This window comes from Phyllostomus discolor, chromosome 9, assembly GCF_004126475.2.
Source record: "Phyllostomus discolor isolate MPI-MPIP mPhyDis1 chromosome 9, mPhyDis1.pri.v3, whole genome shotgun sequence".
Taxonomy (NCBI): Eukaryota; Metazoa; Chordata; class Mammalia; order Chiroptera; family Phyllostomidae; genus Phyllostomus; species Phyllostomus discolor.
In genome coordinates, this window is record NC_040911.2 from 85,391,155 (window position 1) to 85,413,730 (window position 22,576).

At 56.1% G+C, this 22,576-nt stretch overlaps 1 protein-coding gene across 2 annotated transcripts; it reads left to right on the top strand.

Annotated features, from left to right (window-relative positions):
- Positions 1–510: 510 nt before the first annotated feature.
- Positions 511–18,678, top strand: BPIFB3 (BPI fold containing family B member 3). Of its 2 annotated transcripts, none has more exons than XM_036009717.1 (16): positions 511–659; positions 2,066–2,188; positions 2,908–3,064; positions 5,234–5,338; positions 5,818–5,958; positions 7,384–7,447; positions 9,490–9,550; positions 10,253–10,344; positions 10,486–10,674; positions 12,535–12,588; positions 14,511–14,681; positions 15,580–15,647; positions 16,058–16,100; positions 16,860–16,923; positions 17,448–17,524; positions 18,376–18,678. In XM_036009717.1, exons 2-16 carry the CDS (start codon positions 2,077–2,079, stop codon positions 18,403–18,405), a joined length of 1,428 nt encoding a protein of 475 aa, XP_035865610.1. In that variant the 5' UTR covers positions 511–659; positions 2,066–2,076; the 3' UTR covers positions 18,406–18,678. The 2 variants fall into 2 exon arrangements, with proteins under 2 accessions (XP_035865610.1, XP_028380733.1); XM_028524932.2 differs by having other exon boundaries at positions 606–743.
- The last annotated feature ends 3,898 nt before the right edge of the window (positions 18,679–22,576 follow it).

Below are 22,576 nucleotides of genomic sequence, written 5' to 3' on the forward strand. Positions count from 1 at the left end.
TACCACTAGAACCTGGCAAACAGTAGGTGCTCTACAGATGCTTGCTGAAGAATGAATGAATTGCTCTCCACCATCATCTGCACCAGCCTCAGGAAGGGAAAAGAACAGCCTGATCTGGATCTTGGGGGACATAGGACCTTGGAGAGGGGGTTTGGTGCCTCTCCCCAGCGTTGGCCCAGAGTTCCTCTCTGCTAGGCCTGGGGTAGGGGGTGGAAGAAGGTCAGAAACCCCAGCAGCTTTAAACTCTTTCCTGCCCTCCCTGAGCCTTAGTTGGGATAGGTGTGGCGGCAGGGTGGATTCTGTGTTGGGTGGCCCTTGGGGAACCCTGGAGGGAGACCCTACCGTGAGCTGAATGTTCAACACCCCCCTCCCCCATGCCAGGTCTTGGAAGGGGAGGCTGCCTCTGCAGCTCCCGGGCACCCACCCCAGCTCCCCTGCTCCCCTTTCCCTCTCCTCCAGAAGGAAGGCTTAGCCAGGCCCGCAGGAAAACCACAATTTGTTTCTGACATGACACATTGACGGGTTTCTGGCGGCTGTGCCCCCTTTGTGTCCCCAGAGCCCTTGTGGGCATATAAGGGCCTTCCCCAGGCCTGACAGGGTGGAGGAGCCAACAGCAGGCTGGGAACTCCCACCTGCCCATCGTGGAGCTTCTGGAGCAGGTAAAGCAGCCTGTGGCAGCCCTGGCCTTGGCCGGTCCCCACCATCGACCCTGTGGCCAGCCTGCTGTCCCACCTGAAATACAGGCGCAGAAAGAATTCACCATAGGAGGGCACTGGGGGTATCTGGAGGGTGATGAGAGAAAAAGGCCATTTTACAGATGGGAAAACCGGGGCTCAGAGATGAGTAAAAGCAGGGACAGGTGGGTCAAGGACAGAGCTGTCCTGTGGACAGGGCTGGAGGGGCGCCCAGTTTTCTCTAAGCCCCCTGGTTTCCCACCGTGGGGACCTTTCCCTCTGGGAGAGACTCTGAGGTTATTACGGGGAGCCGTCCTGGGACTAGTGGTGGGGAAAGCAGGCAGACTCTGCCGAGACCACTGCTGGGTTGTGTGCGACCACACGCACCTTGTGCCACGAGGACGATGTGCCCTCTCTGGGCAGAAAGAGCGGCGCCAGGGCAAACTGGGGGCGAGCGAGGTGGGGCTGGATTTCCTCTGCTCTCACCCCCATAACCGGCACCCCGTCCAGCACACAGCCATGCAGGAGGCCCCGGGCACAGTCCCTGCCTCTGGAGCTCACAAGGCAAAGGACACAAACACAGTGCCTAATTACAAACGGTGGCAAGTGCCTAAAAATAAAAATTCTGGGGGACGTTCAGAGAGAGACGGGCTTCTTTAGACAAGGTTACGGAGAGAGGACTTTCCCAGGAGGTGACAGGTGTTTGGAGCCTGAAGGGTGAGGAGTCAGTCATGCAGAGAGCGAGAGGCAGAGCCTTCCTGACTTGAAGGAGCAGCCGAGGAGGTCAAAGATGCAGGCAGGGGCCCAGTGGGACTGGTGAGGGGCCTGTTCTAACCAAGATCAGCGGGGAGTGGGGTCCCCCAGGCAGGGTGATGTGAGGGGGTGGGACGGCATCTGGCTGAGTGGTGGGCAGGGCTGGGACTCCATCCAGAAGACCCTATTGGATGAAGCTGGGAAGCTGGCTGCGCTCTCACCTCCCACTCTGCTCCTGTCTTTAGTATCATTCTGAATGGGGCAAGAAAGGAGGAGAGAAAGGAGACATTTAAGTCAGATGGACTTGGGCTCAAACTCTGGCCCTGTCACTGATAAGCTCTGTGACCTCGGTCAAGTCCCCACCCTCTCTTTGCCTCAGTTCCCCCACCTCTGAAAGGAGATCCAATGAGGAAGGGGCTCGGAGAGTGCCCCGGAGGCCGCTGCACTCATGAGGCTGCACCCTGCGGCACACGAATTAGCCGCTGTTTGCACTGGGATGAGGAGGGCTTTTCTGGGAAGGTGGCTGGACTTGAACTGTGCCAGGCCAGCAGGAGGGCCCCAGGTTGGTGATGGGGTGCAGGGAGGGGAAAGGCTTGGGCATGAGGAACGCCTCAGAGTCCCTGCTTCTGCCCCGACAGGTGTGCCGCCAATGTCAGGCATGTGGTCCCTGCTTCTCCTCTGGGGCCTGGCGGCTCCATGCCAGGGGCTGCTGGATACAGTGGGCACCCTCGCTCGGATTGACAAGGATGAACTCGGCAGAGGTGAGCCCGGAGTGGACAGTCTGTGAGGGGTCCAGCTGCAGCGTAAATGAGCCCACTGATGTGGTTAGAGTGTCTGCTTTCGGGAACAGATGAGAACAGGCTGCGATTCTCCATCGCACAGAGAATTCAGGGGTTTGCTTGCAGACTCCAGCGGGTGATGAGTGCACTTTCTTCTAGGAGGCGGACTGGGTGATGTGGGCTGAGGCCACGTGGGGCTGTGTGTCTGCCTCAGGGATGGGAATGAGCGGGCCTGAGGTCAAGGGTAGTGTGCTGGCTGTCCCCCATTTCTGGGCTGCGGGAACTCTACTGGGTATTCTGTGCTCCAGGGTCCACTGCCTAGAGTGACAGCCTCATGGACAGTAGAGCGGTCATGAACAGAAAATGCTTCAGGGAGAGCCACCCCCCACTGCCCCAGCCCCCACGGGGGGAGGGCCCTTCTGTCTTGCTCTTCTCACAGTCTGCGCACAGTCAGGCTGCAGGTGCCCAGGACGAGAGAGGTCGCCTCCTCCGCCTTGTTGAAGCGCTGGTGGCTGTGTGCTCCTTCCTTTGCTTCCATCTTCCTTTTCGGTGCTACAGGGAGGCCCAGGGTCAGGAGCCCTAGTCATACCACTGGCCCCAAACCCAATTTGCTATGAAACTTTGGGCAAGTCTCTGCCCCTCTCAGGGCCCTAGTTTCCCCATCTGTAAAATGAACCTCTCTCTCCCCACCCTCCCTGCAGCCATCCAGAACTCGCTGGTCGGGGGGCCCATTCTGCAGAATGTCCTGGGGACGGTCACATCAGTGAACCAGGGTCTCCTGGGTTACCAGGGGCTGCTTGGAGGAGGAGGCCTGCTGGGCTACGGAGGAGTTTTTGGCATCGTCGGGGATCTCTCTGGGTGAGTCCCTGCAGTGTGACCTGACTGTCCACCTACTGTGTGCCCTGCAGGAAGGCTGGGCTCTTCTTCACTTCAGGGAACAGAGGAGAGAGCGCCTCTCTTTCATTTGTTGGCAGGTAGTGGGAGTGATGAGGGGAGCCCTGAACAGGGAGTCCTAGGGCCTGACTCAGAAAATAACGAGTGTTCTGCACGTCAGGCACGACAGGACAGGCAGTGAGCCCCTAAGGCTGCGTGTTCCCGCTCTGGGGTTGATTCCAGTTGCTCTCCGTGGGGCCTGGGCAAGTTGCCCCGTCTCTCTGGCCTAATCCGGGTGTCCACAGGGCTCCCTCCCTCCTCTTCTTCAGGCGTCTGCTCCCAGGAGTCCTGCCCTGACCAGCCCTTCATTGTCCCCTCCTTTTCTTCAAGTTCTCGGGGGGGCCATGCCCCTCCCCTGCACCCCACGCATTTCACTGGTTTGTTTCCCGTCCATGTGGCTAGATTCACACCCCAGGAAGAGTGGGACTTCCGTCTGACTTGTTCACAGCCATGTCCCCAGGATCATAACTAGTGCTTGACACATACTAAATGCTCAAAAATATTTTCGAGTGAATGAAGCAAATCACATAATAACTAATATGTATAACTTAACGCCACCAAGCCAGGGTTTTCTGGGTGCCTGGCGCTGTGCTAAACATTATAAATGATCTATCCCAAGGAACCTGGAGGTAGGACTGTTCTCCATGCCGTTTAACAAGTGAGCAGAGGGAGGCCCTGGGAGGCGAAAGGACATGTCCTGCTCACCCAGTGGGGGGGTGGTGGCAGTAGGGGGTCTGGGTATTTGCTCACAGGCCATCCTGCCTGCCCCCAGCAGGTGGAACCAGTCCACAGGGGCAGGGGGGTGAATCAGGGCAGGTCAGATGACAGGCCCCAGGCCGGAGGCAGAGGGCCAGGAGTTGGGGTGTGGGGAAGAGCCCCTGCACAGGGGGAGGTGGCTTGCTGGGGGAAGAAGAGGGAGTGGATGCCCACCTCCCAGAAGAGCAAATGAATACGTATCTGGAAAGGGGGCTGGTAAGGGCTGACCCTCGTGTTGCTGGAGAGTCACTGTATGTCATTATGGTTGGTGTCAAAAATCCCTATTTTACAGATGGGGAAACCGGGGCATGCAGCAGCGATGTGGTTTGCCCAAGGTCACACAGTCCGTAGGAGAGCCAGGATTTGAACTGCTGTCTTTCATGGGCTGCACTCTGAGCAGCTCTGCAGGGGGTTGTTGCCAGGACAGTGACTTCATCTGTATCAAACAGCTAAAAGAGAGGCTTACACACACTAAATGCTCGATAACTATTAACTGTTATTATTATTATTATTATTATTATTAATAGATCCAGTCCCCTCCCACCAGAGAACCCCCCTGTTGCATGAGGCTGAGGCCTCAGACACGAGCCAGATGTTGCCCTCGCCTCAAAGGGCCCCCAGCAGGAGGCTGAGCCAGCAGCGGTGATGCTGTGAGCTCAGGGCAGGGATGCGGGCAGCCTAGGCAGCATGTGGAAACTGGCTCGGAGGGCAATTGCCTAAGTCAGGAATGGAGGGAGGAGGCCTTCCTGGAGGAGGGGATGCCCTAGCTGAAGTCAGGAGAGTCGAGAGGTGTCAGCTAGCTGAAGGGGGAGCCAGGATGAACAGAGAGGCAAGAGAAGAGTGTTGCAGACCGAGGGAAGAGCCTGCACAAAGACCCAGAGGAAGGAGAACATGATGAAGTGTGGGAGCTGTGTTTGAGAGTCCATTCGGGTTGCACGTTCGTGAGCCAGGGGTGCGGGAGTGGAGGGGCATTGATCCAGGCCAAAGGCAGGCCTGAGGCCGTGGGGAGGGGGTGGAGAGAACATTCTCATTCACTGAGCCTTCGGTGAGGACGGTGATACTACATTTATCGAGTGCCTGCTATCCCAGCTTTGGCACCTACATTATCTCACGTCTTTGTGACATTGCTGTGAGGTGGGTGCTAGTATTATTGCCTCACTCTCTCCGTGAAGAAACCGAAGCCCAGATAAGTGAAATAACCGGGCCCACATTTGAATTTATGGCTTAGAGGTGGGGTGGGAGACACACCCAAGGGGGCTTGTAGGCCCCTCCTGGTCTGGGATGTGCCAGGCACTAAGGGGCTGGTCCTGGGCGCCCTCCCCCTGAATCCCACACCAGGTTGAGGATCCAGGAACTCACACTGCCCCAGGTGTCACTGAAGCTGCTGCCGGGATTTGGGGTGCAGCTGAGCCTGCACACCAAAGTGGGTCTGCATGGCTCTGGGTGAGTGTGCCCTGGGAACCTCTACCTTATTGCTCCCATCCCTCCCCACTGCCTATTGGGGATCCCAACCCTATTGTCCCCCCACACCCACCCCATTGTCCCCTATTTCCTCCCGCTCTAGTTCCTCTCCAAGGGACTCCCACACTACTGTTCCCTTCCCCCCTCCACACCCTGTTTCTCCTCCCCAGGAACCTCCATCCCACTGCCCTCCAGGGACTTCCATTTTATGCTCCCTGGGGACCGCTACCCCATCGATCAGAGCTCCCTGAAGGGGTGGGGGAAGGATGTTCAGGGATGAACAAGATGGGGGATGTGCTGGGCAGCAGGGGTTGAGAGGAGAACATCGGGACTAGGCCACTCTTAAGGCCACCCAACTCGCTCCTCATCGGGGTCCCGGTGCCGGGGTGGGCGTGGTTAAGGCGGGCCCTGTTGGGTGGAGCCTGGCAGCCTAGCCAAGCCCCCAGCATCAGGTCTTGCAGGCCTCTGGGGGGCCTCCTGCAGCTGGCCGCGGAGGTGAACGTGTCGTCGCGGGTGGCGCTGGGCATGAGCGCGCGGGGTAAGCCCATCCTCATCCTCAAGCGCTGCAGCACGCTCCTGGGCCACATCAGCCTGCTCTCAGGGTGAGTCCGCCGGCTCCAGACCGCGAGCACTGGGATCCCTTGGGTCTCTCCCAGCCTGAACTCATACCACTTCCAGCTGGTCCCGTTCCCCTTGTACCCCCATCCCCTGCTCCAGTGAGACCCACCACCGACACGGACTCTGGCCCAGCACTGCTTGAGCCACCCACTCCTGGGTGTCCCCCTTCTCTGGCCCCTGAGATCCTGCTGTCCCCTCTCCCAGACAGAGCAGGGGCCTTCTGTGGTCCCCTTGATCGGATCTACCTGCATCTCAGACCCTGCTCTCTGCACATCAGAGACCCAGTCCCACCCCTGACTTGCTGTGTGACCCGCCAGGGGAACCGTCCCCCGTCTGGGCCTCAGCGTCCCCATCTATATAATGAGGGCTTGTATTCAATGGTCAGGAAAGCTCTGGCAGTTTCACATCATCTCTCCCCCATCCTCTCTGGCACAGCGGCCCTCCCCGCCCTTGTGTTGAATGATCACTTCCCACTTCCTGGGAAGGGCGGAGGCCGGAAGAGGGAAAGGGATGTGCCCACCTCGCTCGCACAGGCAGAGGCTGGCCTCTGCACCAGTGCTCTGCACCACCCTCAGTGGCGCCTGCCAACTCCCCTGCCTCACGTTCTGTGCCTCCCCCAAGTTTCCACTTTCCAGGCCTAATCGCACGCCCACACCCCATCTTTGCTGGGTGGCCCTGTGCAGTGACGGGTCACCAGGCAGCTCAGTTTTAGCTGCCAGGAGCGGGGCGAACCAGGCTGGCTCCTCTCTCCAGAAGGGCCTTACTTAGTCAGGAGATTCCAGACAGGGTCTTTGGGGCCCTCACATCCCACTGGCCTCCTCCTGCTCCTCCGGGCTGCAGGGAGCCTTGGAGGCAGCGGAGCCCAGGACCCAGGACGGTGTCGGTGTCCTGTGCTTGTGGCTCTGTGGTCGTCACCCTCCCTCTGTAGCCCTATAGTCTTTAAACAGACCTGAGCCCGTCTACATGCACTTCTCATCTGCAGGCCACCCTCTCATTCATTCATTCATTCGGTGAATATTTATTTATTCAACAAATATTTATTGAGCCCTCACTCTAAGACAGTTACTGGTCTAGGTTCCAATGTCACTTGTCTGCAAATGTTGGAGGAGACAAAGGGGACAGATGTTTACTGAGCAGAGTGAAAACCTGGCACATACACACTCCCATCTAATCTCGGCAGCAACTCTGTACGGCAGGCACTGTACAAATAAGGAAATGGACTCCTCCCCTGGGGCTCCTGGTGAAGTAGAGCCAAGATTTGAAGCCGTTCTCCAAAGCCCCAGCCAACCAACCCCACCGAGAGTGGAGACAGGAGTTATCCAGGCCCCCAGGGCCCTCCCTGCCCCGATCCCGGTGGGCGCTGGCCCTGCGCGAGGGCCACACCCCCTCAGGCTCCTCACTCTCCCCAGGCTGCTGCCCGCTCCGCTCTTCGGGGTGGTGGAACAGACACTCTTCAAGCTGCTGCCGGGACTGGTGAGTGTGGGGGCCTCGGGCCAGGCATGCCCTCCCGCTGGCACTGTGCCTCTCCTCCCCAAGCTTTGAGTAAATCTGGGTGCCTGGCAGGATTAGGCTGTTCTTCCCTTCCACACCCACCAGGTAATCCCATCTTGGCCCTTCCGCAGCCGCCCCGGTGCCGCCTGCAAGTCTGTAGCGGCTGGCACAGCCTGTCCCCGGATGCCTGTCCCCGGACCTCTGAATCCTAAATTTACAGCTTCAGGTCACCTGACTCTCTTGCCCCCATATTCATGTCCCTTTCTTACCCCCTGCTCTGTCTTTGCCGCCTGCATTACTATCTACTTGAAGCTTTGTTTTAAACGAGCTTTGAATTCAGCTTGGATCCCTTGGTGATTTTCAATGAGCCCTGTGCTTGGCAAACATGTTCAGAAAATCACATACGTGTATGTTAACACTTCATGAGAGAAACACTTTATGATTAAACTGCTCCAGGATGCTCGTGGGTGGTGGGCCCCAGCCATCCTGGCTTCTCCCAGGGCACACGGACCACACTTGAGAAAAGTTGGTCTGGCCAAAGGCCCATTTCATTGAGGCCACAGAAGGGAGGCCACAGGGTCAGCACAGGGCCGTCAGGCCGCCATACCCCCAGCCCGGCGGGACCTCTCTCATGGCGAGTCCTTGTGAAGACTGCTTGTGGAGGTAGCACAGGCGTGGGGGCCTGAGGTTGGCACGACCACCCTGGACTTGAAGAAGCCAGTCAGAGAGAAGCTCGGGGGAGGAGGGACGCTCCCAGCAGCAAGGGCCCCACCCAGGCCCACCTCGGGTGGATGCCAACAAGGGGGTGCGTTTAAATCACCACGCCTAACTAGGGAGGGTCTCTGGGACAGCTCGCTGCAAGATAGGATTTGTGTGACTCAAAGAGGTTTTAAAAATCAGAGCTAATCACTAGCATTTAGGGATTGGAGATCTCTCTTAGCAATCTGATTTCTGGCTTCTCTTGTGCAATCAGCCACCCCGGCCGCAGGTCACACGGCTGGCGCCAAGGGGCTGGCTCCCCCACCCATCACGGCCCCTTTGAGGTCCTCTCATTACCGAGACATGCCGGACTCCAGAGGCCATGGAGCTTGAGGTCCCAGACTTTACATAAAAAGGCAGCCCTCTCTGGTCTCTTTGAGGACAGCCGTGACCTTGGGCAGGTCGCCTTTCTTCTCTGGCCCCAGACGTAGACTGAAGGGGCTGGACTGGGCCAGCTCTGAGGTTCCTGCTCCGGTGGACTAAGATTCTGTGACTCGCAGACTCGGGGTTCTGGGAGCCGAACCACTCGCTCCCTGATCACACAGCCCAGGGGTTTTCAGGAAACACGCGGTGGTGTGCGCAGTGAACGCCTGGCCCAGGCCTGACTCCCGGGGGGGCAGTGGGGGAAGCACCCTTCTTCGGGGTCCGGACGCTGGCTCTCCCGGTGTCTACCCGGATGGCAGGAGGGGCCTGGGACCTCACAAGAAACAGCTGCCCGTGTCCCCTCAGGGAAGGGCCCTGTCCGCACGCCATAACTGGCCTCTGAAGTACCGCATTTTTAGGACTAAAAGACACACCTGGGTTTTAGAGGAGGAAATTAGGAAAAAAAATTTTGAAGCAAAAAATGTGGTAAAATATTTAATAACCTGTGACCCTGCTCCACTGTCGTCCCCCACCACACACACAGTGAGCCAGGTAAGCTACATTCAGACTATAAGGCGCACCCCCATTTCTCCCCAAATTTGGGGGGTGCGTCTTATAGTCAGAAAAATATGGTATATCTCTCTCATTCCTCCAGCGCTCTTCAAGATTTTCTAAGTGGGCCACGTAACTGACCCTCCGTATCACCCACTCTGCCCTCCCAACACATGAAGCTTTGGCCCCTGCCCTGTCCCTGAGTGTCCCCTCCCCTCCTTCTCTACATTCTGCCTTGTCTTGATCCCTGGGACCACATAGCAAGACATTTATAGAAAATGCAGCTGTCCCCTGTGCCAGGCTGGGGCCCACGCTTATTTTCCTGTAACACCCGTCTCCTCTGGACACAGCTGTGCCCCGTGGTGGACAGTGTGCTGGGCGTGGTGAATGAGCTCCTGGGGGCCGTGCTGAGTAAGTCGGTGCCCTTCCCTTTGCCCCTTCTCCCACCCGCTTCCCATTACCCCAGTGGGAGGGGTACCAAGGGAGCAGGAAAGGACAAGATTCTGGGACCTTTCACTTCCTCTCCGGACTGATGAGGCTGCCACTTTGAGGAGGCCAAACAGGGGAGGTCTGGGCTGAGGCCGGTTCAGCAGGGTATGGGCGCAGATGATGATGATGATGATGATGATGACGACGATGATCATCATCATCCCGACATACAAGATGACCGAGGCCCAGAGGTCTAAGTAGCCCAAGGCCGCACAGCCACAGCGGCCACCTTTCTCTCTGAGCCGTATGGAGACACAGACGCCTTCGGCGTCCCCGGGTGGGCTTTAGAAAGTATGAAACGGTGCAGCTAGGATAAGGATAGAGAAGTGGGGGCAGATGTGTCTGTCTAAGTGGCATTGTGTGAGAAAGGCAGAGTAGCAGTGTGGTTAGCAACACCAGCGCTGGAAAACGGGAACCCTGGTTTGCCACTCTGTGGCTTATGTGGCCTTGGGCTGGTGACTCTCTCTGCCTAAGCCTCAGGTTTTCTATCTGTAAGATGAGGATGACGGTGACACCCAATGAATATGTAGCAGAGTGCCAGGTACTCAAGAAATGGAAGCCAGGCCTGTTATAATTGGGGGCTGGGCTCATGGGGTCTTTCTCCCTCTTCCTCCCCCGATGCAGGCCTGGTGCCCCTTGGGTCTCTTGGGTCTGTGGAATTTATGCTGGGCACGCTGCCGCTCATCTCTAACCAGTACATAGAGCTGGACATTAACGTGAGTGCCCTCCGAGGCCTTGCCCACTGTGGGGTGGGGTGGGGCGGGGTACTGGTGGAGGCTGGGTAGGAGAAGCTGGGTCAAAGCCTCATGGGTGAGCAGCCCTGAGACCTTCGCATGCCCTGTCTCCCGCCCCTGCAGCCTATCGTGAAGAGTGTAGCTGGTGACATCATCGACCTCCCCAAACCTCCCAAACCCCCCAAACCCATCAAGGTGCCTCCCAAGGAGGACCACACATCCCAGGTGACCGTACCTCTGTACCTCTTCGACACCATATTTGGGCTCCTGCAGACCAACGGTGCCCTGGACGCAGACATCACCCCTGAGCTGGTGAGTGCGACCCCTGCCCTTCTGTGCCCTGGAAATGCTCGTGAAGACCCGGTCACGTCATGACTGATCAGCTTCGATGAGCCCTTTTCTCTATAACTGGACAGAGTTGGACAAGTTTATAGCATACACACGCCTACTCGTGCCATTGTGGCAAGCATTTCTAATTGCTAGTGGCCCTCTGATTGGCTAAATCCTTCTCAACATGCCACTCCAGGAAGTTACTCTCCATTAGTCAGAACTGGCATGGGAAATGTAGCCAACCTTCCATCCCGGCAGCAGATGAGCACTTTCAGAGTCAAAGCCCAGTTTCACACCAAAGTGTGAGTGATTAACATTCTACTGCTAGCAGATGTGAGTTGGAGAAGGAAAACTAGGGTCGGACTATTCCAAAGGCCACTTGGACATTTGTTCTGAAGCCTCTGAGGCCTGTCTGATTCCATTCTGGCTCCTCATCCCGCACAGACATCTGGAAGGCTGAGAGCCCAGAAGCCTCACCTGGGGCAATTTCTTGGTCTCAGCCCTCCCCAAAGGCAGGGAGCTCCAAGCCACCTGCTCCCCTCCCCATTCCATCTGCAGCTCAGGTGCAAGGGAGCAGGGGTTGATCACTCACTTCCTGCATGTAGCAACCAGTGAGTTGTTGGAACAGGATCCTGAGCTGGGAGGCAGGCATCCTCTAGCTGGAGGGAGGTGGCAGTCACAGCCAGGAAGAGACTCTGGGTATGAGAAAACACACGTCTGAGCAGCTCATGTATGTGTGTGTGCGCATGTGTGCATGCATGTGTGTGTGTGTGTGTGCAAGAGAGAGGAATCTCAGAGGCCGGGTGCCCTCCATCCCCATGGGCTGATGGCCTTGTGTTGGGTGACAGTCTGGGGATCCTCTGAACAGGACAGAGTATGTCTGAATGTGAATAGGTCTGTCCAGGGAAACGGACGTGTGTAGTTCAACAGTCTCTAACATCAGGGCCCTGGGAGCCTAGGACATTTTCTTTCCTTTAAAAAAAGGTTTTATTTATTTATTCATAGAGAGAGGGGAAGGGAGGGAGAAAGAGAGGGAAAGGAACATCAATGTGTGGTTGCCTCTCATGTTCCCCCTACTGGGGACCTGGCCCACAACCCAGGCATGTGCCCTAACTGGGAATCGAACTGGCAACCCTTTGGTTCTCAGGCTGGCACTCAATTCACTGAGCCACACCAGCCAGGGCTGGGGCATTTTCAATGAGCAGAATGAAGGAAGCAGTTCTCATAGGACTGTAGTGATCTGGGCACCCTGTGCCCCATTTCTCAGGCAGCTGCCACTCAGCTTCCCCAAGGGGGGGTGGGTACAGGCCCATTTATGATCAGATTTTCCAATTTTTCAGCCATATATGAGCAAATTTATATGACATCTCTTGATTTATACATACTGGAAACAAATTCATAGTTTTTAAAAATACTGTTTGGATTAAAAATATCTTGGATCAGATCCCTGGGCCTTCAGACTGTGAGCTCTGGCAGAATGCTGGAAGGTTCTGGAATTAGCCTGCCCAGATCGAGTCCCAGAGCCACCACTCACCAGCTTATGAGTCTGGAGAGGAGCCTCAAGTTCTCCATCCGTAAAATAAGGGTAATCAGAGCACCCGCCTCTGTGAGCTGTTGTAAATGTGAAATGAGCAAAGGCATGCAAAGCCCTTAGCATGTGCATGGCATGCAGTGGACACTCGGTCAGCATTGGCCAATGGAAGGAGCACCAGTGTTTGCAGAGCTGTGTATGTGACTGGTGGGGCTGGGGTCAGATGTAGAGAAAACTGTTTCGTGTGTGTGCTGAGGGACCCCTGTCCTGTCTCTGTGTTCACCACCTCGTCTCATCTGATCTTGGCCCAGGTTCCCAGCAATATCCCTTTGACAACGACAGACCTGGCAGCTTTGGCCCCTGAGGTGAGTGACCATGAGCTTCTCATGAGCTTTGATCACTGTGGCTCTCTCCTGAGGAGTCTGAATGGACTCCAGAATCTTTCTCAGTACAGTTGTCCAGAGAGCTGCAATTGAATGTTGAATCTAAATTCACACTAAATTGTGAATGGCTAATGTTGTATCCTTTCCTGACAGCAGAGTGAAAAGGACCAGGTTTTAACTGCCCTAGAAGTCAAATGGGCATTTGTCCTATGGCTGTTCCTTTTCTTTCAAGCAGAGGACAGTGGATTCTTCCAGCTTACTAGTCCACTCCCTCCAACTGCCTTACTTCACTTTAGTCTTGGTCTCGTCTGTCCCAAGAGAGAAGGCTCCAGGCACTGGCCTTGGGAAGAAAAGAGAAAGAAGATTCAGGGATGTTTGACTAGTGGACATTAGTATAAGACTGCAGGGCCTGGCTTCAGCTTTCCTGTTCGTTCAACCAGGGCTGGACCAGAGACTTTCCACCTGTGAGAATCTCAATTCATACTGAAGTTGAAATGACTACCACAAGGTCCTTCCATAATAGCAGATTCTGACAAAGGTTAGAAAGAGGTGTACAAGATCTGAGTTTCTACCAGAGAGGATGGAGAGGGAAGCTGAATTTGGGGACACGGAAAAACTCTGTGAATCCTTGAAGTGGTGATTCAGTCAGCCTTAGTGGGCATGGCTGGGGCCTCTACTTCTTGGAGTCCCTGGCTAAAGGGCCTGGGAGTCTTGGGGATGAGATTGAGGCTAGACATTCAGAAGCACCTCCTGGGGGCAGGAGTCATAAATGGTGGAGAGGGACTTGGGGAAGACACAGGTGGCAGGAGCAGAGACCCATGGATGCGGCAAGCCGGGCCGTGTGCCTCCAGCTCCGGGAGCCCAGGCCCGTCTCTGGAGGCTGAAGCCTTGGTTTTCCAGTTGCCGGCCTTACAGTGTCAGAGCCCCGTAGCCCCAGCTCCAAGTCCGGCTCTGTGGCTTTAGAATCTGAGGACACCTGAGGATGGAATCGCTGGTTCCCTGTCTGTCTGATCCTGCAACTCTGGGAGTCTGGGTTTGAGGAACTGGTCCCCAGATTCCGGCATTCAAGTGACTCCAAGCTTCTGTGACTCTGGCTTCCAGCTCTTCTACCATTCCATGAGGCCATGGTTATGAGACTCAGAATTTCCTGATTGTGTGATTCAGTCAGTCATTCAACTGATACACACGGAGCACCTACCACATACCAGGCTCTGTGCCAGGTGCTGGGCATCCAGAAGGGGCCAAGGTGAAAAACAGACAAAGTCTCTGGGTTCCAGGAGCCGTCGTCCTGAGGGGGGTGATAGACACAGAACAAATAAATCAGTAGAAGAGACACAGTATTAGAGGGTGGAAGAGAATGGAATGGGAAAGCAGATCAGGAGGGCAGGGGTGGTGCTCCCGCACAGGGCGCTCTGCAGCGCCTCACTGAGGAGCTGACATTGGGTCGGCAGGCTGAAGGAGGTGAGGGCGGGGAGGCAGGTATCAGGGGAAGGCATTTCCGGGCAGCACGAACAGCAAGTGCAAAGGCCCTGAGGTGGGCGTATGCTGGGCAGGTTAGCGCAACGGTGAAGTAGCTGGTGAGTCTGGAGGGGAGAAAATAAGGGACTGGCAGTGGAGGTGAGAGGGAGAGGAGACGATGGCTGGATCAGGTGGGGCCCGAGGGCCTCAGGGGCATTTGGAGTCCAAGTGAGACACGAGTCTGATTCGGTTCTTCTGTGGGTGGGTGGTGTCTCCCGGCACCTGACGACTGTCCGCCTCGGGGAGGACGAGACCAAGCCCGTCTGGTTCAGGCTGTAGCTCAGCACCCAGCGTGGCGCCCGCAGTGTTCGCTGGCTCTCTGATGGGTTCTGACGGTGGGGTATCTGCGCTGCCCTCACGCCCCGCTCTGCTCTGCCTCCCTCCAGGCCCTGGGGGGGTTGCCCCCAGGCCAGCAGCTCCTGCTCTCGTTTTGGGTAAAGAAAGCACCCACGGTCACGCTCCAGAACAAGAAGGCCACAGTCTCCATCCCAGCCGACATCCACGTGCTGTCCTACCTCCCTGCAGGCACTCCTGAAGCCCTGTTAGAGCTGACCGGGGTGAGTGGCCGGGGACGGGAGCCCGGCCCTGGGGCTCTGAGCAGGGCTGACCCTTCCCAGGCTGCTAAGGGGTTGCCTCCCTGCCCAGTTTCCGGGTGGCATGGCACAGGAAGTCCCTCTCCTTTATTGGCATCATCTGAGCTGAAACCCAAGTGCCCACTTACTCCTTCCTTGCTGCAATCTGAGCAGGCCCAGGCCTGTCCAGTCTGCCTCCTCGGGATTTCAGGAATGACTCCCCGTAGCTCCAGGCCCTCTGTGCTCAGGTATCTCCTGGATGACCCTCCAACTTCCTCCTGCCCCCCTCTCCAGTCTGCTCCTCTGTACCCCACCCCTACTAGTTTTCCCAAGCACACATCTGGGCAGAGGCAGGTCCCTCCCCTGCCCACTCTCTGCTCCGGCTCCACGTGGCCTAGCACCATTCAATGCCCCCACCCCCACCGGCTCATCCTCTGCCTTTCCTGGTGCCGTAAACCTCAGTTACTCAGGGCTACCCCGCCCCAATTCCCTGCCTTTGCTTATGGAGGGTCCACCACCTGCAGCACCGTCTCCCCCCTCCCCTTGCCTAACTCCTCATCTTTCAAGATTCAGCTTCTGCGTCACCTCATTGGGCACCCTCCCTCAACCCACGCTAGGCTGGATTGAGGGTCTCCCCAGGCTTCTGCAACCCCAAAGCTCCCCCTCATACAACACAGATCACCCTCAGTTTTAATACTCTGGTTCTTGAACACCAGAACCTTCACGTTACCTCCTCATAGTGCAGCATGGGCCCTAACACACAGTAGGGCCTCAGTAAGGGTTAGTGGGAGGAACGGATGGTGGAGATTTGGCCATGATACACCTGTCTTCAAGCTCCTCCTGCATTCCGAGTAACCAACCTCTGCCTGCTTTTCCCTCGCAGGTCATGACTTTCAATGCCCAGCTGGCCCCTTCGGCTACCAAGCTGCACCTCTCCCTGTCCCTGGAACGGTAACATGGGGACCTGGGCCTTGTCCTTAGGAACAAGAATTAGGGATCAGCAGGAACCTCCTTCCATTTACTGGGCGCCAACTAAGTTGCAGGCGTGTTACCAGCATCTTCTCTGCCCCCAGGGCCTGCCGGGGTGGGGCTAGTGTCAGCCTGTGGTACAGGTGAGGCAACTGCGGCTCAGAGAACCGGGTCCAGGGCGGGCTCCCTCCACAGCACCTGCTTAACACCTGGCCCTGGGGCCACACTACTGCCCGGATGTGGAGTCCAAATTCTCGAGTTATCAGTCCCTGAGATAACTGCTTGCATGTTGTGAAATGCTTTGTTATTCAGGTGGACTCGTTATTTCTCTAATCTCTCCACCCCTGTGGGAACTAGGCTTTCACCCCCAACACCTTTCTTCTCTTCACCAGGCTCAGTGTCAAGCTGGCCTCTTCTTCTGCCCACCCGTTCGATGTAAGTTCCTGGAGGGGGAGCAGTTTGGCGGTGGTGAGGGTCTTCCTCAGGGTTGGAAGGGAGGTGGGATGAGTCACGGGCCATACAACAGAGCAGGCCTCAGTCCGGCGCTGCCCCAGCAAGCCCGTGTGGACAAACACCAGGGCAGGGGCGCGCGTGTGTGCATGCATGTGAAACAGTCATCAGCTCAGGAAGTGAATCCGAATCTCATGATCTGTCAGAGTCTTGGAACCACACAAAGTGGTAAACACCTAGAATCTCACAAAGGCTCAAATTTCTGCAACTTCACACAGGTAATAAGGTCCCTGCACACAGAAATCTCTCCTATTTCAGGGCCACACAGAGCCCGTAGGTCCCCACTTCTCTCAGAGCTCTGTGGTCTGGAACCTCACCATAACTCAGGTTCTAGAACATTCTAAGGGCTCCTACATTGGTAGGAATCTAGAATCAGACAGCTCAGAGTTCCACTGGAGCGGGCTGCATTTTCCTCCCTCTTTCTCAGGCACAGGCCCCACAGACCTGCCCTCTAGGGAGGCAGCCCTTCCCAGCTCCCGGGCCCAGGGAAGCTGTCCTAAAATCACAGAGTCCCCTTTGGGGTCACTGGCAGATGTCCCACCCCAGGGGGCCCTGTGTCCCCCAGGACCTGCGTCCTCCAGCTTGGGGGAGGCTGGGCAGCTGGACCCTGGATCTCCCTCCCTGGGGAGGGGGCACTGCTCCCCGGGAAGCCACAGCCCCCGCTCCCCCTGTGCTCTGTTGCAGACGTCCCATTTAGAAGAATGGCTCAGTGACGTAGTCCGGGTGGCGTATGTGCCGAAGCTCAACGGTACAGTGGCCTTTGCTGTCTTTTTGGACACCTGGGGTGTCTGACTTGGGACTGTCAAATCTGTTGCCTCTTTCCTTGTTGCGATAGACAGGGAGGCTGGAGAGGGGTTGCGCTCCATTTCTAAGATGCAGAAATTGAGGCACCAATGTTTGCCTTTGAACCACACGGACTAGCTTCTCCCTCACGCCCACCTCAGGCCCCAAGCCCTCTCTGACCTGGCTCCTGTCCTCAAGCTTGCAACCCAGAGGGAAGAAGTCCTATAAACAAGGGATTAGAATGCACAGCCCAGAGTGTACCAGGGCCGGACAGAGCCTCGAGGAGGCTCTGCTGAGGGGAGCCACCGGTGACAGTACAGAGAAGGGGCATTTTCGTTTGCCTGTAGTAGGATGAGCAGGATCTGCCAATAGGGGAAACTGAGTCCCCACGAAGAGAAATAGCTGGCTCAAGGCAAGTGGTGGCTTAGGGTCAGCAGGTCCCATCCAGCCCCCCGCATATCACTGTTCCCACCCATACCCTCTTCACAGCGGGCCTGGATGTTGGCATCCCCCTGCCTAAGGTTCTCAATGTCAACTTTGCCAGCGCAGTCCTGGACATCATAGAGGTGAGTTTCCCGTGCAGGTGTGGCCTCGATGGGCCTAATGCTTGTCTTTGGAGAGCCCTGCTTGCAGCTCGTGAGGGGAGTGTTCTGCCTCATCATCCGGTCTGCCCCTGTGCTGTTCTCTAAGTTGCTCAGGGAATTACAATGACTGAATGTGGAAATGGCAGATAGATGATGTATGCACTATACCATTCCTTCCTTACTGGCCCAGGGCAGACATTGCTAATCAATCACAGAGTGATGAATTCAGTGATCACTTTCCTGATGAATTCAGACCCATGTCTGGCCTACAGGGTGGAGTCTCAGATTCATGCACAGAATTGCAGTTCTCCCACTCCAGGGGTGGCAAAAAAAAAGGGGGGGGAGGGATGTCTGTCCTCCTTATCCTGTGGCCGTGACAGGATAAATGCTAATAGATCTCGACACTTTTTCTTGTTGAATATCAATGTGGCCTCACAATCCTTTTCAATCCAGCACAACTTTGAGTTTTGGAACAGTTCTGGGAGGTAAACCAAGCAGTGTGCTCTGGACCCATTTCTCAGATGCAGACCAAAGCTGAAGGAGGTCAAATTTCAGGCCCAAGGTCAACATAGTAAATTAGCAGGATAAATGGCACTTGAACTTGGGTCTCTTAAGTCCTAAGGTCAGTAAGTCCCTCCCACACTGGATGCCATTTATTCATCATTCATTTATTTGTTCATTCATTCACTTGGTATGCTTGCTGTATTCCAGGTAGAGTCCTGATCCCCGGGCATGGGGCGCGGGCACAGAGACGGGTGCAGGAACGGGGGCCTGGCAGGTGTGTTGGGCACAAGGACTCAGAGAGCCTAACCCAGAGCTGTTGCTCCTTGCAGAATGCTGTTGTGCTGACTGTGGCATCCTGAGGCTGAGAGATGGCCGCTGCCCCTCCCGGTTGACCGCCAGCGTCCTGCCCACCTGCCTACTCCGCCTCAATTTCCTTACCAGCCTCTAGCCTGTGTTGGTGACAGTACAAGTGCCCCTTCTCCGCCCAGGCCCACCCAGGCGCTCTGGCCCTGCAGCTCTGCCCCAGCCTGGGTGGGGACAGCAGGGCAGCCACAGGACTCTGCTTCAGAGAGAGCTCTGGGGCCTCAGTGGCCAGTGCGGAGCTTTCAATAAACTTCTCCTCTGTGTCAGCATCTCCTGCCTAGTCTGTTCTCAGTCACACAGGGGCCACCTTGGCCTCTGCCGCTGGTGCCCTCCCCCCACCACTCCGGGCAGGGGCTCCTGGAAGGTGAGGGGACTTGGGGCCTAGTCACTGTAGCTTTGTGTCCCAAGCTTACCTGGCTGGCCTGCCCCCCTTCCCCTCTGCCTCCAGCTCCCTGTGTCCCCCTCCCCTTCTCTCCTCTCTCTTTCTCTCTGACTTGGGGACACTTCTCAGAAGTGACATCTGCGCTGAGTTTTGAAAGACGAATAGGGGTTTCCCAGAGAGAAAAAGAGCCAGCACTCCAGGCAGCAAGGATGAGTGGAGGAATTCCTGCCCTGGAGGAATCCCCACTGGCTGCACACCAGCCGTGGAAGCACTCAGGAGAGACCAGAGCCCAGCTGTGCCGATTGCTCATTGTGCAGAGGGGGAAATTGCTGTCAGAGAGGGGGCCTGGTTGGCCCGTAGCCACACAGGGATGGAGTTGGGGTGGGGCCCAGCCAATCCCTCCTGAGTGTGGAGAGAGCAGAGTTATCCCTGAGCCTCAGGCTCCTCATCTGTAAAATGGGAACACTGCAGGACTCTCTCATGGGTGGTTTGAGGATTAAATGAGACCATTGTAAGTACTAAGAAGAGTCCCTGACACTTGGTAAATGTCCCTGATGGGTAGTCAGGCCTTCCCACGGCCCTTCCCTCTTCCTGGAGCATCCCTGTGCCCAGGTGTGTCAGGAAAACTCCTATTATCCCTCAACACACAGGGCACCTGCAGCTTCCAGCTCCCCTGGGCCCCAGGCAGGGCCTGCTTTGTACTTGCCACACTGGGCTGCCGCTGCCCCTGGTCCCATCCTCCCCCTGACCAAGGTCAGGGACAGTACCTGCTTCGCTGTGGTGAGGCGTGTGGGTGCACGGAGTAGCAAGGGGAGCAGCTGACCTCCACCAAGTCCGTGTTGTATACCGGACACCCTTTTGGACAACTGCTAAGAGGTAGAGCCAGGATTTGAACCACATCTTCTGACACTGACTCCAAAGCCTGGGCTTTTCATTGCCATGCTATAAAAGTAATACTCGCTATATGTATTATATGCTTATTAAGTGCCAGACACTGTTCTAAGTGCTTTAGATACATGGTGTGACTGACTCCTTGAATCAACCCTTCTTTCTAGGACCTATTTTTACCTTCCTTCTACAGTTGAGGACATCGAGGCACAGAGAAGTTAAGTGACTTGCCCAAGGCCACACAGTTAGGAAGGTTAGGATTTGAACCCAGGTCCCTGAGTCCAAAGCCCAGACTCTGAACCATCGCACTCAGGGGGGTGGGGGAATGAAATAAGAGGTGCAGGGAGCCCGTCTGCCGAGCTTGCAGCCCTGAAAACCGCCAGTCACGAGGGAGAGAGGGGCTGAATGGACCGATTCTGTTTCCCAGTCCCTGCAGCCCCTGTGTGAATCCTCCTCCCCAACCCCCCAACCCCCACCCCCGCCCACCAAAGTGGCCCTCTGTGTGGCTGAGTCACCTCTGAGTGAGTCACCTCCCAGGGTCTGGTCCCTCCAGCTGCAGACAAAGGTGCCTTTGGGACACTAAGCCCAGGTGATCTCCTTGAGGCGCCAGAATTACACTAATCCTCTTGGGGCCCCAGGGGGTAGGCCCACCTTGTGGCCATCAGGGCCTGGCTGGCCCAGGACTGAGGATGGGCACAGAGCCTCGGGTGACGGACAATAACCACTTTTGTGTGGGCACTGCCCCCTACAGTTTACAATGCGCATTGCTCCCTGCTGGAAGTGGGTGGAGGAGGCACATTGTCCTCTTTGCATCGTATTTCTGTTGAAAAAGTTAACATATTTGTTTAGCAAGCACTTATATCAGACTAAGTGTGAGGCGATGGGGAGCTGAAAGGGAGCTGCTCTTTACTGAGCCTCCACAAGCCTCCAGGAACATTCTGGAAGGTTCCTACGTAATCCTCGAAAACCACAGTGGAAAAGTGCAATTATGCCTGCTTCTCAGATGACCAGACTGAGGTCCTGGAGAAGTGACCATCTGGGTCACACAGGGCATTTGGGAGGTGGAAACTCAGGTTTGGGGTTCCTGTCCCTGGAGCCCTTCCAGCCCCCACAGATGGTGGGGCATACGGTGGTCCAGGGCCCGGGCTGAGGTGCCTCCTCACACTCCTCATCATTTTCGCAGACTTGCTGCCACAAGCAGCCAGCAGGGCCCAGAGGTGATAAGGACAAAATGCTGAGTGCCTATGGGCTGCCAGGCCCCGGCCTCAGCACTTTGCTTGGTGAAGTCATTCGCCGCTCACGACATTCTTTTGAGGCCAGGTGTTCTAGTCACTATCTTGAAACCAAACAAGCAGAAGCTTGGAGAGAACTAGCAGCAGAGCTCAAGCCCAGAACCCAGCTCCAGAGCCAGTTTCATTTGTTAGTGTGTCCACGGCAGATGGTGAAACCGAGTTCCAACGAGGGGTGGCCCAGGGGCCAAGGGGGCCATGGGCAAACTTGCCCTCCACTGTGCCTGTTGTCAGAGCCCTGCTGCCTCCAGGGGAGCAGGAGGAAGGGCCTCTTTCCAGAGTTCAGGGAATCACATTTATTCCCACTCTGACTTGAGCAGGACTTGGTAGGGAGAGAGAAAGGCCCCATCACTGCAGAGGAGTTTTCAGGTGGACCTAGTGGGGACAGGGATGCGGTGGCATCAATTAAACACACAGGTAGGAACGAGGCTGGGCTGGGGGATGAGAAAGAAGGAGGACTCAGAGAGCTCCTTGTCCAGTGGGAGTGAGAGCATTCATTCATTCATTCATTCACGACACTGGCATCTGTGCCTGGGCTGCGCTAGGAGGGGGCCCAGGCCTGCTTTGCTTGGTCTGCCCCATGCAACACCATCTCAGCATGGGCTGCAGAGGACCCTGAGCAGGCAGAGAAAGGGTCGAGGCTGAGGGTCATCACAGAAAGCTTTTCAGAGCAGCTGACATTTCTGCACGAGTTTGACCAGCAGAGTCTGGAGAAGGGTCTTCTAGATCGCAGGGACTGCACGTGCAAAGGCCCGGATGCAGGAGGCCGGGGCAGAAGCAGGACTGAGTGTGGAAGGAGGACTCACCTTGGACGCCAGGGAAGAGTTCTGGGCTGGGTCCCAGGGGTCTTAGAGGGGGCAGTGGCTGCCTCTGCGGGGTGGGAGCAGGTGTTGACTGGGAAGGGACAGGAGGGAACCTTCTGGGGTGAGGGAGACGTTCTCTACTGAGATAGGGGTGTGGGCTACATGGCTATATAAAATGGTCAAAACTCAGCAAATAAACATTTACGATGTACTGTATGTAAAGTTTACATTTAAAGAAAAGGATCACAATGGCATGCTTGTCGAAGTGTTTAGAGAGACACGTACTGTTATCTGCAACTTACTTTGAATGCACACAGAGACGGACTCATGAACACATGTGTAGATGTGTGGTGAGGGAAGGGAAACATTACTTCAATGGTAGAAGGAGCTGGTGGGTGGACGGTGACACGTGTGTGGTGTGCACTGTACAATCACTCAGCTTCACTGTACACGTGAACGTTTCATCATGGATCATTGGGAGAAACCTGCAGGTCGCATAAAGCCAAACGGCTTGTTTTCTTCACACCAGCCCCAAATTTGAAGAGTCAGATCCATATACAGTACATCTCCCTGAGTTCTCAAATCAGTCCTGTGAGGCAAGAATTATGCCCATTTAACAGGTAGAAATAACAAGAGGGACAGGGAAGGGAAGTGGCTGGCTCAAAGGCATGCAGTGAGTTGGGGGCTGAGCAGTCCGTGAACCTGGGTCAGCTGGCACCGAGATCAGCCTGGGCACGTCCTGCCTGCACAGGCCATCTGGAGTGGGCAGTGCCCACCTCAGAGCTGGAAATTAGACAGACGCATG

Excerpts from the sequence above, each read along its gene's own strand:
- BPIFB3 (XM_036009717.1), top strand. The coding sequence starts at position 2,077 with ATGTCAGGCATGTGGTCCCTGCTTCTCCTCTGGGGCCTGGCGGCTCCA. Across the intron at positions 15,648-16,057 it reads CTCTCCCTGTCCCTGGAACG|GCTCAGTGTCAAGCTGGCCT; the intron begins GTAACATGGGGA and ends TCTCTTCACCAG. Across the intron at positions 16,101-16,859 it reads CTTCTGCCCACCCGTTCGAT|ACGTCCCATTTAGAAGAATG; the intron begins GTAAGTTCCTGG and ends GCTCTGTTGCAG.